The sequence below is a fragment of the Rhinolophus hipposideros genome (assembly GCF_964194185.1).
Source record: "Rhinolophus hipposideros genome assembly, chromosome: 12".
NCBI classification, from domain to species: domain Eukaryota; kingdom Metazoa; phylum Chordata; class Mammalia; order Chiroptera; family Rhinolophidae; genus Rhinolophus; species Rhinolophus hipposideros.
Window position 1 is genome coordinate 25,424,678 of NC_138058.1, and position 20,144 is coordinate 25,444,821.

General features: G+C 35.6%; 1 protein-coding gene across 1 annotated transcript in view; it reads left to right on the forward strand.

Moving 5' to 3' along the window:
• EXOC6B (exocyst complex component 6B) overlaps positions 1-20,144 on the forward strand; it is a 583,153-nt gene that overhangs the window by 381,570 nt on the left and 181,439 nt on the right. Inside the window, exon 19 of the mRNA XM_081069629.1 lies at positions 11,114-11,255. Within this exon, the coding sequence (XP_080925755.1) occupies positions 11,114-11,255 (142 nt within the window). The remainder of the gene's footprint in view (positions 1-11,113; positions 11,256-20,144) is intronic.

Below are 20,144 nucleotides of genomic sequence, written 5' to 3' on the forward strand. Positions count from 1 at the left end.
GCAGAAAGAAGGAAAGACCAGGCAAAAGGGCTTCTGCAGACATTTCTACTTTCAGATAATTTGCCTTCCGTATATGACAAGCGGTTGAGGAATGTAAATATTCTGTTTATATTGCCAAGGATTGTTTTGTTAAGGTAGAAGGGAGCCTGGGTAATGAGTAGACAACTAATATATTCTGCAAATATATATTTCAGTGTATGTGGTATCTTCCTCCTATTAACAGTCTGGTGTTCTGAAAATGTTCTGAACTTGGCGTAGTACAATGTAAATGGTCAATTTCTAGCATGGCCTGTTACAGAGATCCTTCAGATTTTTTTCTTCCTTTTCTCCAGGGACTATACCTCTGAGATTCCAATATGTTCCATCAGTTTCCTTTCAACCATAACTTTATGCCATCTCTGTAATATTTGCAGGTTCTATTTAGGTAAGAAAGAAGCCAGGTGGCAGAGAATAGGTGAGAGATTTGCTAGGAAAAAGGGAGAACTGTATTCTAACCGAATGGTTAGGAGTAGCAAAGTATAGAAAGGAACCACCGCTTTCCTCTATGGTACGCAATTCCCAGGGTCTGAGAACAGCGGGTATATGGTAGAGGACTTTTCAAGAATGTTTGATGTCCCATATTCTGAATTCTAGGAAGGTTTTTCTTAATCCAGCTTCTGCCTTCTATTTAGGATAATTTCATTTCTGGTTTCATCAATCTTGGTTTTAGCATTGTTGTGGCTTTTCATCTTTTTCTGGGTTTTTACTATTAGGAGTGTTTGTAAAAAGCTGTATTGAGGGGCCGTTAGCCAGACAACCTTTATTCATTGGGTATTTATTTTAATAGCCATTTGGTTTCATTACCTTTTAATGAGTTCTTTGATAGCAAGTTCCTTAATTAACAAGGCCGTCTTTCAGGTTTCCTCTTCTCTAATTGTTAACATATTTTGGTGCTTTCACACAGATACTATGATGAAAAGTTTCCTCTTTTACAGCTCCTGTAGGACATTCAAAAGAGGAAAAGATGGGGATGGGGAGAGTATGCAGCATGTTTCCTTGGGATCTAGATGGTTTAAGAGCATTTGTCTAACCATATTTTATGTTCAATTTCCTACAATGTGATTAACTCAGAGTAGATTTCTAGGTTTGTGAAAGTTGACTGAGTTCAGCTCACATTAAAATTTGTATGTTGAATTTCTCTCTAGCCACTTTTTAAGAAATGTGGAATATTTGATTCTGCCTGGGACACAATAAATTTTCATTAAAAATATTCTTAAGCTATAGGCAGTGCTCCTCAAAATGACAGGAACATTTTATAATAAAGTACCTACCCCTCATTGGGCCCCTACTATGTGCCAGACACTGTACAGGGCTCTTTCTTATGTTATCTCATTTATTGCATACAATTTCTGCAAGGTTGCTGACATCTTCATTTTACTGATAAGGAAGCTGAGTCTAACCAAGAATACCCAAGGGACCTAAAGGTCACATAAGTGATAGGGCCAGAATTTGAACCTAAGTTAATGTGAACTAAAGTCCTTGCTCTTGTCTCTGTTTCACTTCCACTCTAGTTGTATCTTGTTTTCACTACTACTTCCCATGCACTGTTCTCCCATAGTGAGACTCATTGGAGAGCTAATTAATTTATTGTAAAGAAGATCTTAAATGATTTGTCTCAGAGAACCTAAGGTTTTAGATATTCTGAAATGAAGCATTAGTTATTGGCAGAAAATAATGAACCGAAACACCTACAGGATATGTTAGCTCAAAAAAGTAAAAAAGAAACTCAGGCTAATGAGGTGTTTGGGAGGAGAAATGCTCTTATTTAGGGTATTGACCAGTTAGGAACTGAGTAATATGTTGTATGTGGAAGTTAAAAGCGACTGGCTGGCAGACAGTCAGGCGTCTGTACCATTGTGTTTTGTAAACTCTCTCCTATGGCTGTGGTGTGTTTTTTCCAAGCCCACTTAATTTTTTATGAGGTTTGTGAAGGTCTTGAATAAACAATTGAGATTATAGAGGTTTTCCTGGAAGCTTTGGTTAATATTTTAATATGCTCTGCTTTGTCACATTATTAAATAGCTTATTGGAAAGTTTGAAAGAGAGAGATGGTTTCTTTTTTATTTTTCCTATTTTTCTTTTTTCCTTTTATTTGTTGTAAGAATTAGAAATCAATATTAGTTGTGGTTTTTAGCTGATTCTTTCTCTTCTTTTTATTTGAACTTTATACCTCTACAGATCACCGGTGGATGGGGGATCTGGCATCCAGGAGACCTCCACTTAAATTGTACTTCAAGTGGAATTACAGTCTAGAGGGTATATCTTGAAACTAAGCCAGTGACTGTAAACTTATGCAGTAAGAGAGGACTGGAGAAAGGGAGAGGGAATTGGATAGGGTCAAAAACACAGGAACTAATAGAACTTTGGAGATTACCTCATCATGACCTTTTGCTCATTAATATTTGAATCTGATTCTTTGGCATCTTGGTTGTACTCTGGTGAAATGTCAAGCATGGCAAAGACGGCATACCTTCAAAGACATTTCTGTGTTAATGAGATGACTTGATGAAGTTGACCTTTAACCTGAACGGGAGCTGAGGAAAGGGAAAGGAAGAGTTTTTATTTCTCATTATGAGGACTCATTCTATGTAGGTTTCTGTAGTTGTGATTGTTGTTGTTTGTAGAGTGCTTTATATTACCTTATTTCGAATTGTAAGGCACTTGCAATTATTTTTATGGTGTTGTTTTTGGGATGTAATGAAGGTTACGCATCAAGTCCTACCATTTTTGTGAAGCCTTCCCTGACTATTTTGGCCTCATAACCTTTTCTTCTAAAATCATATTCCACCTAGAGTTTATTCTGCTCAATTTAGCACTTAATTGCATGTTATACTTGATTTGCTTCAGAACAGGAAGTACACTTTCCACTTTTTTGCATGACAGAATTTTTCGGTTTAAAAGAAGAAAATTGCATGACTCTATAAAAGGGACAAATGGTTAGTAAAATATTATGTACTCATAAAATACTTACATTTTAAGTGACTAAATCCAGTGATTTTTAACTGTTTTCCATATTAGGGTCATAGGAATAAAAAATATACAAATAAGACATTTACTGACTATTTAATATAAGCCAGGTACTGCGGTCAATGCTACATAGGAATTATTTTTATTTAACCATAATAATAATAATCTATTTTGCAGATGATGAAACCAAGACAAAGATTAAAGTCAGTGTCTAGGGAATGGTACTTGGTATGTATGTCGGTTTTTATTAGACCACATACGTGATTTCTCTGTTTACTTTTATATTTTTTTCATTTGTTTTTCTGACACTGTTTTGGTCTATGGCAGTAAAACATGCAAGTTAAGTATTTGCTAGTGGTGTTATTGTTGTTTTTAAAGTACTGATTAATTGGCTATACCCTTTATTCTTTATTGTAAATTTGAGTTCAAAAGACACATATACGTCTGCATTTTCTTTATAATGCAAAAATGTTTGCAAAGCTAATAATGGAAATCAAGACTAGGGCATATAAGATTATTGACCAGGGAGAAATTATTTAAATGGTTATTATAGTTTTCTTTCTGGTATAATATAAATTAGTGAATTCAACAGATTCTTTTAGGGTTCTAGTTGTGATGGCATTCTATCAGACTTATCCTCTAGTATAAACTGTAAAAACTAGAGAAAATATAAAATGAGTGTATTATCCAAAAATAGAAAAAAAATAAAAAAACGAAGAGATCAATGCTTGAGTATCAATAAGAATAGATTTTAGAGGAATAGGATACCAAAATACGTAGAAAGAAAGACAGAGAAAGAACCCAAAAAACTGTGTTTATAAAATTCTTCTTCAGTCCTTGGCTGATTTCTAGGCTACAAATGAATAGGGCACACTTTGGGGCTTTAGAAGACAACAGCTGCTGGAATATGAGCAAATACTCTAGAAGTTGCATAGTCAGAGACATTTCAGAATTGGACCCATAGAGAGCCCTGATGAATACCATGGCCTTTCAGTTTAAATATCAGTAAAGCCATTTTCAGGGATTAAGGACAAGTTCCTAAGAGTATGACAAAACTAAAATGGACCCACTGTAACTTTAAAAACAAGCGCGACAAAATCAACGTGCTCCACTAATAATTTAATGGCCTGCCTGAATAAAACTCAAACTCTATTGAGGAAGATAAGATAATCGAGAGCCTCCATAGCATCTTATCTGCAATGAAAAACATATAAAACAGTTTCTTAACATGCTAATAAGCAGAAAAAACTGACCTATAATCAAAAGTTAAAATAATCATAGAACTAGATCATCAGGTAATCCAGGTATTTATGCCAGCAAACAAAGATTTCAAAATAACTGTGATTAATGTGTTAAAGAAAACAGGAAAGAATGGACAAAATACAAAAGCAAAGATGAATTATTTGAATAGACATTAAGAATGAAATGTGTAGTCTAGAAAAGCAAAATGCAAAATCTGTAATGAAAAGCTCATTAGGTGAAATTTTAAGCAGAAGTCAAGATTAGTGAACTCAAAGACAGGTCTATAGAAAACACCTAATTTAAACACATATCAAGACAAAAACAATAAAAATTTTATTTTCAATTTAAAAGATGGAATGGAGCACAAAAGAAAGATGGAACACAATTGGAAGTAGTAACCATATATGTACCTGGAGTCCCAGAAGAAGAGTGATTAAGAATGGTATAGAAACACTACTTAAAGAAATATTGCTTGAGAATTTTCAATATCTGAGGAAAGGCATCAATTCACAGATTCTGGAAGCTTAGCAAGCCCATGCAGGAGAAATGCAAAGAAAACTATGAGTATACATATGCATATAAATATTAAAATATAAAGAAAAAGCTTAAAACAGCTACGGAGCTAAAACATGTTCAAGAGAAAAATAATAAAAATGATGGATGACTTCTCAGACTAACAATGGAAGCCAATAGAATGAAACTTCTAAAATTCCAAAAGTAAAAGAAAACTGTCAATATACAATTCAGTACCCAGCAAAACATGTCTTCCAAAAGTCTAGGTAAGATGCTTACTGCTGGCTATGTTGAAATAATTGGTACCAGATTTACTCTCAATCACAAACATTTGGAATACCAGACAAAGTAAATGATACAACTGTGTTCAGATATTGGACAGCAGGCAGTGCAGGGCTGAGGTCTCTGAAAGAAGGAAAACAAATGAAATTTAGCCCTAGCAATCTGCCTCTACAAGTGCTTTGCAAATTGTGGTAGAGGTAGGGTACCCAAGGTAACCCAAGCACAGCATGGTAGTATTGTTAAGAAGACAAAGATTGGAACTTGGAGAGGAGGTTGCCGACACTTATAAGGAAGCAGTTTTGAGATGTGAAGGTAGTTTGAAGAATAGCACCAGAAATCTGCACTGGGATCCCTTTGAAGGTTTGGCTGAATACTAAGCTGTTCATGTGTAGGAAAAATCTGTGAGGTCAGAGTAAAAACAACGCCAGGGTACAGAAGCTGAGTACAATTGCCAGAACTCACACAAGGAAGGGAGATGTTAAAATTTCAGCCTGTAAGAAGGGAAAGACTCCACTCAATTCTTGAAGCATTCATTCAGTAAAGCCACCAAAAGAATGGTTTAGTAGTGGGTCTAAAGTTACGTTAGTACTAGGCCTAAAGTAACCATAGAGAAAAGATGATTTTCATCCCTAGATAAAAGCACATACTAAAAAACCACAAATTTTCAAAAGAAACTGAACCACTTGCCATAACAAAAGTCAACACTCTTTAAAGAAATTCAACAAAATAGAGACACTCAACAACCTAACATTCATAATATCTAGTGTTCAATAAAAATTTACTAGATGTCACAAGAAACAGAACAATGTGATCCATAGCAAGGAAAATAATTAGTCCATAGAAAAAGTTGCAGAAATGGCAGAGGTGGCAGAATTAGCAGATAAATGCTTTAAAACTGCCCCCCCACACACATGTTCAATGAGTTCAAGATTTATAGATAAATGTAAATATAAAGAGAGAAATAGATGTTATAAAAATGAATCAAATGGAAAGTCTAAAGATAAAAATATATCAGAAATGATAAATATACTGAATTGGATTAGTAGCAAAAATTAGCAACTTTAGAAGATAAGATTAGAAGATTTAAAAGACTGAGCAATGGAAACTATCCAAATGGGGGAAAATTTTAGAGAACATCAGTTATATCTGGGGCAATATCAAGAAGTGTCACATATGTCTAATTGGCTTCCTAAGAGAGGAGAAAAAAGAAGAGGAAAAGTGTTTGAAGAAATAATGACTGCAAATATTTTAAATTTGATAAAAACTTTAAACCCACATTTCCAAGAAGCTCAATGAACACCAAGCAGGGCAAGACACACACACACACACACACACACACACACACACCCCAATGTACATCATAATCAAATTGCTGAAAAACAATAATAAAGAAAAAATGTTAGAAGCAACCAGAGGGACCAAAAGACACATTACATACAGAGAAACAGTGATGAAATGACTGCATACTTCTTTTTTACCAGAAAACGTTCAGGCCAGAAGAAACAACTTTTTAAATATGATACAAGAATAGCAAACAACTGTCACAATGGAGTCTTATACCTAGCAAGCAATAAAGATGAAATACTTTCTCAGATAATCAAAAGCTGAGAGAATTTGTTGCTAGAAGACCTAATTTTCAAGAAGTGTTAAAACAAATTTTACAGGCAGAAATGGAAATTTAGATGTACATAGAGGAATAAAGACTCCAAAAATTAAAAATGTGGGAAATATGAAAGAATTTTTTCTCATTTTAAAATATATTAGATAATGGAAATTTGATACCAAAAATAATGATATAATGATGCTATTGATATTCATTACTTATAAAGAAATAAAATATATGAAAACAATCACATAGAAGGGGTGAATGGAAAGATACTATTCAAATGTATGAAATAGTATAATATTATTTGAGGGGTAGACTGTAATAAGTTAAAGATGCATATTGTAAAGCCTAGAGCAATCACTAAATGTATAAAACAAGGAGATATAGCTAATTAGTCTCTATTAGGGTGCTCCAGAGAAACAGAACTACTAGAAGACAGATGATAGATGATAGATAGATAGATAGATAGATAGATAGATAGATAGATAGATAGATAGATAGATAGATATTGATTGACTTACTGATAAGGTACTGGCTCACTCAATTATGAAGGCTGGGAAGTCCCTCAATCTGCCATCTGCTAGCTGGAAACCCAGGAAAGCCAGTGGTACAGTTTGAAGGCATGAGAGCCAGAGAGCTGATGGTATGGTCTTTTCAGTCTGAGTCTGAAAGCTTGAGAACCAGGAGCACCCATAGCAGGAGAAGATTGATGTCCCAGCTCAAGCAGTCAGTCAGAGGGTGAATTCAACCTTCTAGGACTGCCTTTTGTCCTATTCATGGCCCTAATGGATTTGATGATGTCCACCCTCATTGGGAAGGGCCATCTGCTTTACTCAGTCCAGCAATTCAAATGCCAGTCTCTTTTCGAAAACACCTCACAGTGATACCCAGAAATAATGTTTAATCAGGTATCTGGTCATCCCATGACCCAGTCAAGTTGACATATAAAGTTAAGAAGTAAAATATATGAAAAAAGTCACATGGAATGAGTGAATGGAAGGATATTCTTCTCATATATGAAATCGTACAGTATTATTTGAAGGTGGACTGATAGGTTAACACATATTGTAAAGCCTAGAGCAACCACTGAATGTGTAAAACAAGGAGATATAGCTAGTAATATATAGCTAATGTAGCAAAAGTGGAGATAAAATAGAATCATAAAAATATTAATTTAATTCAAGAGAAGGCAGGAAAAATATAGAGCAGATTGGACAAAGACGAAGATCCAGGTCATAGATTTAAATCCAACCATATTGTTAATTATATTAAATATAATTACATGATATAAGCACTCTGAATAAATGACAGATTTATTATTCTGGATAAAATAGAATTATCCAACTATATTCTGCCTATAAGAAACTCACTTTATAAAGACACAGAGAGGCTAAAAGTAATAGGAAGGACTAAGATATATAATACAAACGCTAATCATAAGAAAGTTGAGTTTCTATATTAATATCAGGTAAAGTAGACCTGAGAAGAAGGAATATTCTCAGGATAAAGACTGACGTTTCATAATGATAAAAGGGCCAATTCATCAAGACATTTCAGTCTAAATGTGTCTGCACTCCATAACATATCTTCAAAATGCATGAATAAAGTTGACAGAGCTGAAAGAATAAATAGACAAATTTACAATTATAGTTGGTTATTTTAACATTCCTTTCAGTAACTGATAAAACTAGTAGATGGAATATTAGTAAGGATATAGAACAATGGCAAACAACTTAATTGACATTTCTAGGATATTCCACCACCAACAGCTGCATTATTTTCCCAATGAACATGGAGCATTCATTAAGCTAGAGCATGTTCTGGGCCATAAAACAACTCTCAATAAATTCAGAAGAAGTAAAATTACATCAACTATGTTTGCCATCTACAACAGAAATAAATTTGAAATCAATAACAGGTACATTTATGTAATATACTCCACCTAGGCCTTTCTCTGGCAATTGATTTTTTTAGCAATTTGATTATAATGTTCATTGATGTGTGTGTGGTGTCCTACTTTGTGTTCATTGAGCTTCTTGGAAATGTGGATTTATAGTTTTCATCAATCCAAAAACTCAAGTTCCAGAGAACAGGCAGAAGTACAAGATCTATAATAAAGGAGATGCCTACAGTAGAGGTCAGGCTAGAGGTCAGGCAGCAGAGGCCCAGGAACACTGAGAGAGGGAGCAACTTATAGGGTGGCTTTCTGTTCTCTCTGGGCAGTTTTGCAATTACTTGCCTTGCTAGATCAGTTTCTGTGTCTGAACTTTCTCTATTTCAAAGTGAAATAACTCATGAAATAACTTTAGTTAGAGACGTAAAATTTGACACACCAAAACCTAAGCCAGGAAGTATTGTTACTCAGGCAGCCAAAAGCAAAAGAGAAAGTTGGTGTGAAAGGACAGCATTCTTTACAGAACATGTTTCTTTCAAGGAGTTTGTAAGATTTCTACACATTTGTCTTAATTGTGTTTAATTGTATCTTTGTATAAGAAGCAATGGATGATACTATCTCCTTTTTTGTAGAAGAGGAACAGATACTCGCTGGCCTGGTGAAACATATCGGAGGGGTGGGGGAAGATACAAAAGGACACTGTAGTAAGAATCTGGAATTTTCATGAATTCTTACTAGACCTACATTATTCTATGGTCTACTTTACTTATAATAGTCCAAAAATAAAAATAAAAAATAGGAGCAACCTACATCTCCAACAACAGAAGAATGGACAAATAAATTGTGGTATACTAAAATGGAATACTATAGAATAATTAAAGGAATAAACTACCTCCACATGCATTACATTAAAAAAGCTTCACATAATATTGAACCAAAAAAGCAAGTTGCAAAACAACATACCATATGATATTGTAAAAGTTTCAACATACATAAAGTAATATATTTCTTGTCATATATATTCTTATCATAGTAGTATTTTTTAAGTTTTATAACAATTTTTTAAAAATTTCAGTTGACATTCAATATACTTTATATTAGTTTCAGGTATACAGCATAGTGCTTAGACATTTACATAATTTACAAAGTTATCTTCCCAATATGTCTAGTACCCACCTGGCACCATGCATAGTTATTACAATATTAGTTACTATATTTCCTATGCTGTACTTTACATCCCTGTGACTATTTTGTAACTACCAATTGTACTTCTTCATCCCTTGACCTTTTTCATCCAGCCCCCCAATATCATCTCCCATCTGGCAACCATTGCTTTGTTCTCTGCATCTGTGAGTCTGTTTTGTTTGTTTGTTTATTTTGTTCCTTAGATTCCACATATAAGTGCGATCATATTGGATAAAGAAGATGTGGTACACATACACAATACACTATTACTCAGCCACAGAAAAGAGTGACACCTTACCATCTGCAACAACATGGATGGATCTAGAGGGTATTATGCTAAGTTAAATAAGGCAGACAGAGAGAGACAAATATCATAATAGTTAAAACAAATTTAAAACAAATACAAATGGTATAAGTAACACCAATAATGGTCACCTGTGGGGAGAGGTAGGAAAATGATTAATGAGGTCAGCCAGGGGCTTAAACTATATTTGTAATGCTTAGTCAATACTTAAGTGTTTATTGTGTAATTCTATATATCTTTCTGTATGGTTGAAATATTTCACAATTTCAAAAAAGAAGGATCCACTGTCTAATTCGAGAACTCAGACTTCTTAAGACACGTCACCCTGTTTTTCAGAATAGTGATGATGAATAACAGAAATAAAATGGATGTGTAGCTGGAAAAATGTGAATATATCTTGTATTAAATATGACTTTGACCTGAGCCTAAGATGCGATTCACTCAATATAAAGTGTTTGAATACTTTAGAGAAGGCAGTAAGGTATTAATTTTAATATCAATAAAAATTAGCTTAGAATTTATGTTAATAAAATTCATTATTCATTTTGTAAGAAAACAATTCATCCTTGTAATTATTTTTTCAGGAAAACTTTTGCATTCTTTTCATTTTCTATATATTAAAGCATAAAGCAGTGAAGACTGGTTTCTAGATAAGTTAGGGATTATTGTTTACATTTGTTTTTTTTTTTTAATTTTGTGATTGTTTTAGAAAGGACTGTTTGAAATTAGTTCTCTGTGGAAAAATTTCTTCTTGGTTTAGGATTTTGAATATTGTTTATCTGTTGTTGATTTAAAAAAGTGCTTCTTAAATAAATATCTGGGCTGTATGAGTTTTATCTTCATGTTACAGCTACATGACTGATCGCGATGAAGCTAATATTTAGGATGATTGCCATCAGTGCTATTAATTCCAATATTATTTGAATGCTATTAATTCCAATTATTATTTGGAGGAAATAATATTAACAGTATTATGATGAAGAAAATCTTACAGACACTCCTAATTGAAAAAGAAATGATTTTAATTTTTGGAATTTCATTTTAATCCATTAATGTTATGATGTACACTCATGTATTTCAGGGAAAGGTGGCTCAAACAGCGTGTATGTCAGCTTGCAAGCATTTAGCCACATCCTTGATGCAACTTTTGCTGGAAGCTGAAGTAAGGCAGCTCACCTTGGGAGCATTACAGCAGTTCAACTTGGATGTCAGAGAATGTGAACGTAAGACAGTGAACTATCCCTTTGTTTGTTTTACCTGCATACTCACTTCTGTGGGAAAAAAAAGTTTTAAGTCTGTGGGGTCTTTGTTCTTGATGAATTCAAATACCTAGAGGACATCTAGAAGTAGATGATAGTAGATGATAGGACATCTAGAAGTAGAATCTATCAGCAAGCTAATTTGAACATGCAAAAGTGCCTAGGCCCATATGTAGAACAGAGAAGATCCCTGGCCACAGGAAGTTGGCAATCTAGAGGGAAATTAAGGCAGACATACATTTAATAGATCCCAAAGAAAACCTGATTAGTCCAAAGACTTCGAAAGAATGCATTGCTTTTTTATGTTACATTTTAAAACTCCTTGTACATCTTATTTGCAAATGCTTCTTACTCTAAAGGACAAATGGTGTGTTCTCAGAAAGCATTTATCAGTTGGATATATTTTCTATTACAGGTAGAAACAGAAAACCTTAGACAGTAGTTTAAACACATAGGTTTTCTTCTCCTCAGAGGCAGTGGATTACTGGATTGGTTTGGTTGCTCAGTGATGTCATCAAGGACCCAGACGCGTTTTGTTCCCTCTTTTCCGCCATACTTGGAGTGTGAACTTTTCCTCCTCTCTGTTTTGTAGTCAGAAGAGACTCACATTCAAGACAGGGAAAAGGGGCCAGCTTCACCTACTCTTTTGATTAAGAAAATAAAAATCTTTCAGGAGACCCCTAACAAAGTTTTCCTGTATGTCTCATTGGTCAGAAACTGTTGTGTGGTCACCTCCAACTCGAAGGGAGGCTGGGAGATTATCTGGCAAAGTGACAGAGGGGTATGATTATTGGCAGAGTTGATTCATCGTGAATCATTCATTTGGAGTTGAACACAAAATTAAGCGTCAGTTAGGAATGAGAAAAGAAGGAATGAAGAGTGTAATGTATGTTCATTGTGCTGTCAGTGAAAAATGAAAATGAACCAAAATGATATGACTGTGGGATTTTTTTTCTGATTCTAAGAAAATTAAAATAGTGGAAATTTCTGAGAGTCTGCTAACACTTCTGCCCCACCTTTCTATTTTTACTACTTATTGGTTTCCTTTGGTTGACTTTGGATGGCTAGAAATTGGGGTTTTATTGGCTATGCTGTTTTGAATGAATGAATGAATGAATGAATGAATGAATGAATGAATGAAGCCTTCCAGTTCCAGCCATTACAGAATAACAGGTATCAAAGTTACCCTTCTTCCATTAACAATGCTAAAACTGGGTTAACTGGATGAAGCAACTCTTTTGTCTATTGGACAACAGACAGTGCAGGGATGTGATCCTTTAGAGAGGAGAGGTACCAGGTAAGGCAGTCACTCTCATTTTCTGTCTGGGGGCACTAGCCAAATAGCAGTAAAGCAGATCCCAAGTAAAAAAGTGTCTTTCACACAGAAAGACAGAGATTGGTATATAGGGCTGGTGAGGCAGCTGAGATTTGTGGGGCAAGATACTAGAGAACAGGGAGTTGTTTAGAGAAATAGATCTAGAAATCTGCATTGGAAAGCCCTTGAGTCTGGTCAAAAACTAGGTTGCAATGTGCAGGGTGAAACTTTGGCAGAGAACAGCCACTGGGGATCTGTGAGCTTAATAGGAATGACAGAGATTACAGAGTGCTAGGAGACGTTGGAATTCTGACCAACCACAGTGGAGAGACCAGCTAAATATCTTGTGCATTCATTAAGAGCCCAAAATATTTGGCCTTAACAGTGCTACTCGAGCTCTAGAGTAAGAGCTAATCTTGATCCACCCTAACGAAACCTAATAACAAGACTTAACAAGAGAGAGGTAATCAGCCAGTAAAATAACTGCCTACCAAAACAAAACTCAACAGTCTTTGAAGAGGAACACATATACAAAAATTTCAGGCTCTGAGTGGGAGATGAAGGTAAGGGGGATGAGGGTAAGGGAGGGTATATGGTGATGGACGGAGAACTGACTCTGGGTGGTGAACACACAATGGGATTTATAGATCATGTAATACAGAATTGTACACCTGAAATCTATGTAATTTTACTAACAATTGTCACCCCAATAAATTAAAAAAAATTTCAGGCTCTCAACCACATGGTACCCACAATTTCATAGCAAAAAGCTATAATTTGACATGAAAAGAAGCAGGAAAATGTGATCCATCACAAAAGAAAAAACAGGTAATAGAAAATAGACCCACTGATAACAGCAATGTTGAAAATAGCAGACAGGTCCTTTAGGAATCTAAATATACAAGTACATATCCTCAATAATTTAAAAGAAAAGATGGCCATAATGCATGACTGGAGCTGAAATTTTTTTCTAAGTTTGATTAAAAAGTATTGATCTACTGACTCAAAAAGCTCAACACATCTTTAGCGGGAAAAACACAAAGTCACACCCTGGCACATTATGGTCAGATTGGTAAAACTAAACAATGATAAACAAGAAAAACTTTTAAGCAGCCAATAAAGAAAAGACATTACATAATGGAGAACAATGATAAGAATTACTGCTAACTTCTTAATCAAAAACAGTGCCATCCAGAAACCAGTAGAATATATTTAAACTAACTGGAAAAAAAAGGCCTATCAATCTAAAACTCTGTATCTTGTGAAAAATATCCTTCAAAACTAAAGGTAAAGACATTTGTAAATAAACAGAAGATTAGAAAATTTGTCACTACAACAAATATAAAAGGTAGTTTTTCAAAATGAAGAGAAATGGTACTAGAGGTCAGCTCAGATCTCAGTGTGACTACATTGTTCAAAGCTGTCTACAGCAGCAGCCCCTTTCCCACGTCTTTTCTAGAACCTTGACACTACCTTATTAAAAAGTGACATCTAATTCCCTTCCTTTGAATCTGGGCAAGGTTGTGACTTGCTTGCAACCAACAGAATGTGGCAGAAGTGGCCTTTGTGACTTCTGCTGCTAGGTCATAAAAGACAATGCAGCCTCCATCTCCTTAGCTGCTCATGTGGAGAAACCACACAGAGAAGTCTTGATGCCTGACATTTTAAAGTTTATGTTGTTGGTGCTGTATTTTTTTGTATTCTTTAAAATAGTGTTAGATTTTGTTCTGACCTCCATTTACATTACTTGGAATTGGTTGAATCCTTTTGAGACTTGCTTTTAAGTTTATAGTGGGTCCAGAGCAGCCTTTTGTCTAGGTCTTACTGAAACCAAAATTTAAAGCAATGCACTTTGAAAGATTCTCTACCCCCATGCCCAAGTATCTGGAGATCTTTCAACACTGCCTGGTGAGAACACAAAGTATGCCAGCTGTATAAAGGCTCCACAAGTTATTCTACCTATTCATTTCTGGTGGTTCTTTCCACAGCCATGGGTAGTTTCTTCCCATACATGCACAGAGTAGTACTCTGCCAAATATTCAGTAGCACCCTTCTATAGTTTCCCTGAGTGCTCTCTTTTGTAGCCTCATCCTCTCTGGTACTTGGCCCTTCAAATACTAGATGCCTTGGCATTCTGGACTGCAGTCTCTGACTTTTCAACCCAAAGTGTGTTTTGTTTGGGTTCCTTCCCTTTGCCCCTTTTGCATCACAACCTGGCAACTGCTTCTAGGCATGCTCACCTGGTTTGTTTCCCTTCTTTCAAGGATCACCATCCTGCATTGACTGTTGTCTAATATCAAAAACCATTCTTTCAGATGCTTTGTCAGTTTTCCAGTTAATTTGTTTGTTTGTTTTTTATGGTGAGAAAATGAGTCCTTCCTCCCTTACTCCATCATGACCAGTAACAGAATAAAGTGAATATCTTTTCAAGGTTTATTTATTTATTTATTTTATATATCTGCTCTTTGTGGAATTTTTTTTGGAGGGGAAAAAAAGGACAAAAAGGAGATAAAAATCACCATAACGTCATCATTCAGAAATAAGTACAATTCCAGGGATTATACCCAGACATGATAATATACAGCAGCCACAAAGTTGTTTCAAGAAGTCATCTGCCAGATTCCTTGCTTCTAGTTCGCCAAAATTGTTTTACATGCTTCTGTCTTAACCAGTTATTTACCAGAAGAATGAAAACATAATGATTGGCTAGACCAATGTTGATGTTGATTTTAAAGCCATTCTTTTCTGAGTTTTGATGAAAGAGTAGAACTTCATTCTGATATAAAGAAAAGGAAGTAAAGAACTTTGGAGTAGGCAACCAACAAATACCATTGGTTAAACAACAAAGTCTGATGAATGTTTGGGAATGACTCTATGATTGCACTTTTGATAGAGCTAAACGATAAAGAGAAATGGAGGGTAATAAAGCTAAATATATGATCCTTGAGTGACGGTCTGGGAGAATCACTGATGAGTAAGGAAAATGCCCATCTTATGGCCTGATTTTGAAGTACATTTTATGTAGAAGGATGAGTAGTTTTTACTTGAGAGAAGTGAATTCGTATCTTTAGCAGAGAGCCAACTTTCAGTTAAGAGTAGGGTGGAGAGATCATTTAATGAAAAGGTAGAAACATTTGTTAACCTTGCAAAAAGGGGTTCCAGAGAGCCAGTATCTTATCTGAAAAGCCATTCAATATTTGTAATAGCCTTTCAGACTTAGATCAGCTTGAAGCTAACGTTTGTAACACCTCCAATAAACATATTACCACTGAAATTTTTTCTAATATATTGTGGAGCCACTAAGTTTCATTGATTTAGAATACAATGTTTCATTTCTGATTGGCAGTAATTTGTCTGTCAAGAATCTTTACATGGACATTTATTGTACTTTAAAAGAAAGAATTCTTTTCTGTCTTTTGCTATACCATCCCCCTCATTTTTTTTCCCCCTTTAGATGCTCAGTGGTCTATAAAAAATCTTAAAGAAATGATACATAAGACTCAAGTGACTATACAGAGGCGTATAAAAGCAGCCCAAATGACAAGATAATTAACACTTCCATCTTTCTACCCAGTGGTGTGTGCATGAGGTATTTTCCCTATTGTCTGTGAGTCCTTGGGAGAACTGTATAGGTCCTGAAAGAAATCAAACTCTGGACAAGATAGAATGTCAATGTACCTTCAGTGTCTGAGTCCTGGGCTGTCACTTGCTTAGAGCCCAAATACATAGAGGAATTATATGCTTTGCCATGAGCCTGAGATATTCAGCTAATATAGTGTAGTTGCTAAGAACATATATTTTAGAGTCAGCTCGACCAGATAGATTCAAATCACCATTACTTTTAGTGTGACCATATGTATGTTACTTAACTTCTCACAGCCGACTCCATTTATGAAACAGGAATAGTAAATAATAGTACTTAATATTACAGGGATAGCATCAGAATTAAATGAGATAATACATCAAAGGGTTTATTTCACGACTTGACAAAACATTGAATATGCAATAAGTGGTAGCTTCTCCTCCTGTTAGCAGCAGCGGCACCACCAACAACAATTATAAATATTTAGCAATTCTCTGAAGGTCTTTTGCAGGCCACAAACCTTTGTCTATAGCTTGTGAGTCACTTAGATTTTGGAGGTGCCCTTTTATTTGGTATAAGAAATTAAATTTGCTTCTTGATAGTTGTCTGTCAAACCTCTGTGGTTGCTCTGAAAGGTATGACACAGAACTGATGATTTTTCTACTTCTTAGCTCGATGCATTTGGAAGAAATCAATCAGTTAGTGCCACTGTTTACTCTAGAGATGGTAACGACTATTTAGGGTACCATTATCTAACAGGAGCATGGTTGGGAAATTCTTAGGGACAGGCTACCAAAGCTTTAAGGTGGAGGTTATCAGGAATTTAGGAGATTGAGAAAATATTTCTTTCCCTTAAGAATTGACAATGACCTCTGGTTATTTCTGCTTTACATGGATTTCTTCTCATATCTCCATTTGTTTGTATGTCTTATATTTGGTTTGGGATAGTGGAGCCCTGGATCCTAGCAGAGAAACTGTATTTTAAATACTAGCAGGCCTAGATAGCCTAACACTTATCTCCTTGGTCTCACTTGGACTACTCTTCATTCATGCAGCAAGATGTTCCGTCTGTGTCTGGATTTGTCATCTCCCAAGCTTTCTCTCTGTATTTTCTAATTAAGAGGGTCTAGGTTCATATTCCAGCTCAACTTCTTGTTCACAGCATTAATTCAGTAATCTGTTTATTTATTCAACAAATATGTGTGGAGGCCCCACTCTGTACAAAGTACCATGCTGGAGGCTGGAGATAAAATAGGAAACCATGAATTTTAAATAGGAGAGTGACTTGATTAGATTTGTGGTTTTAGAAGGAACTCTGCTATTTATCAGGAGCCTCAGAGACCAGTTACAAGGCTATTGCAGTAATCCATGGTAGGGAAGATTTGGGAGCTTCAGCGTATTTCTGCATGATAATTTAAGCCATGGGAGTGGATGACTCAATTCATTTCATCCATCAATAAATTAGAAATACTAATCCCTGCTATATTTGTCTCTCACGATTGTTATGAATGCAATCGTATATTTACATATAGATGTATAGAGATGTATATATGTACATAATATACAGAAGGTGCCAAAAATGTATACACATTTTAAGAAAGGAAAAAACCGTATTAAAAATACAGTGATGTTAACCATTTTGAGCACCTCTTGTAATTGCAGAAGTCAAATGTGACTTGTACGAGTATTCATCTTTTGTTACCATTATATATTGAATATTCCAATTTTAATACAGTTTTTTTCCTTTCTTAAAATGTGTATACATTTTTTTGGCACCTTCTGTATATACAAGGTGTGACCAAAGAATATGGTGAATGTTTAAATAAAAAAATTTGTTACCATAAAAAACACATTGACGTTAAACCCCCTTAACATACTTACTCCCCCTTGCTTCAAACACACGTATCCCATCGTTCTTGCCACTTTCTGAAGCAGTCTGGAAGTCTTCTTTCATGAGTGTCTTTAGTTGTGCTGTCATGGCTGCCTCGATGTCCTGAACCATTTTGACTTTGGGGAAGAACTAGAAGTCGCACAGCGCCAAGTCAGGTGAATAAGGTGGATGAGGACACACCATAATGTTTTTATTTGACAGAAATTGCCATATACCAGAAGGGATGTGTGATACAGAGCATTGCCATGATGGAGGATGATTTACAGCACACTTTAAAACACAATTTCTCTTACTGTAGCTCACACCCGACTGAGTGCACTAAACAAGTTGAAACTTGTCACACAGTTACTAAGGTTGGACGTGCCACTTCCATCCATGTTGAAGATCCCTGCCTTTCCGTTGGATGGCACTTGGCAGCAGCATTCACTGTATTTGTTGATTACATTGGAAAGGCTCCATGTCACACATCACTTCTAGTACTGCAATTTCTGTCAAATAAAAACATTACGGTGTGTCCTCATTCACCTTTTTCACTGGATCTGGTACCGTGCAACTTCTCGCTCTTCCCCAAGGTCAAAATGACCATGAAAGGTAAACGTTTTGAATCGATTCAGGACATCGAGGTAGCCAGGATAGTGCAACTAAAGACACTTATGAAAGAGGATTTCCAGAACTGCTTCAGAAAGTGGCAAGAACAGTGGGATAAGTGTGTTCAAAGCGAAAGGAAGTATTTTGAGGCGGATTAATGGCAATGTGCCTTTTACTGTAATACATTTTTAAAAATTTATACATTCACCATATTTGCTGATAACACCGTAGTACATATTCATTTGTAAACAGCCATGGAAATTTTATTTATTACAATTATCATTTCTTTATTCAAATGCTATTATGTGTTTTCTTATTTTCTTTCCCACTTCCACTGTTACCTAATGTTAAATGTTTACAGTTTTTAGATATCGGCTCAAATCTCTAAATTATTCAAAAGATTGGTATATTACAAATATGACATAATCAAGCCAAATCCAGGGCTCATGTGGTTGCAAGGAAATGCAACAGCAATTGTATCTTTTTATATTTAATGTAATCCATCCTTTCCCAGGACCCATTAGTCTTTTGTGCAGAATAAACTGGGTCCTTGAACACGAAGACAATAGAATGCATCTTGCCAAATTCTCTCAGTTTTTTGATGGTCCAGTTAATCTGCTCTACGTTTACTATTTTGGAAAGGAAAAAGGGCTCCAGAGCTCTGCATTTCACCATTCTCAGCATAACAGCTCCGACAGTATAGGTCAGGAAACCAATGTGGAGAATCTGCCTAAGCTCAGGATTTAGGGAAAGAACTTCAGAGTAAATGTGTGATCTCACTGAGCCCACTGTGATATCAGATAGTGGCAGAACACCATTATTACTTAACCTCCGTAAGTCCCCACTCTAAAGATGCGATAGGTTTTGCATCCCTGAAGAATTAGTTTTAGCTCAAAGTCAGGACCCAGTAGTTCCTGAAAAGTTTGAGCATTTCCATCTCTTTGTAATCACTAAAATAAATGGCTGCAAATCCCCTTGTTCATATAGCAGGCTCCTTTTGACTCAGGTGTGAGGTGTTTTAGTGAATGTTAATCAGGCAAACTTTCATAGGTTTACTTATGATTTTGCCACTGGATCTTTACAAAGTGATCTCTCTGACCCTGAAGTACCAGGCCCAAGCAACTGCCAATTGGGGTAACTGTACTCACTTATTTCGATTGTCTACATTACTTGAGCTCAGCTCTCCTTGACTCTCCAATTTCATATAGCTAATAATCCACCTTTGGTTACTCCCCACGAGAGTCTCTCTTAGGCCTTTAGGCATTCCTTCATCAATCTCTTCCTGATGTGAGGGAGAGAAGAGAGTCCTCAGGACCCTGGTGAGAAACATACGGAAAGCATATGTGACAGATCCATACTATCATTCTTCCCTTGCAGCCTTTGAAGTTTATATTATGCAAAGGGGGTTCTGGTTCTTAAATAACAGCTAAGCCAACACTAACCCCAAGTCTGCATCAGCCAACCAAGCAAACTGCT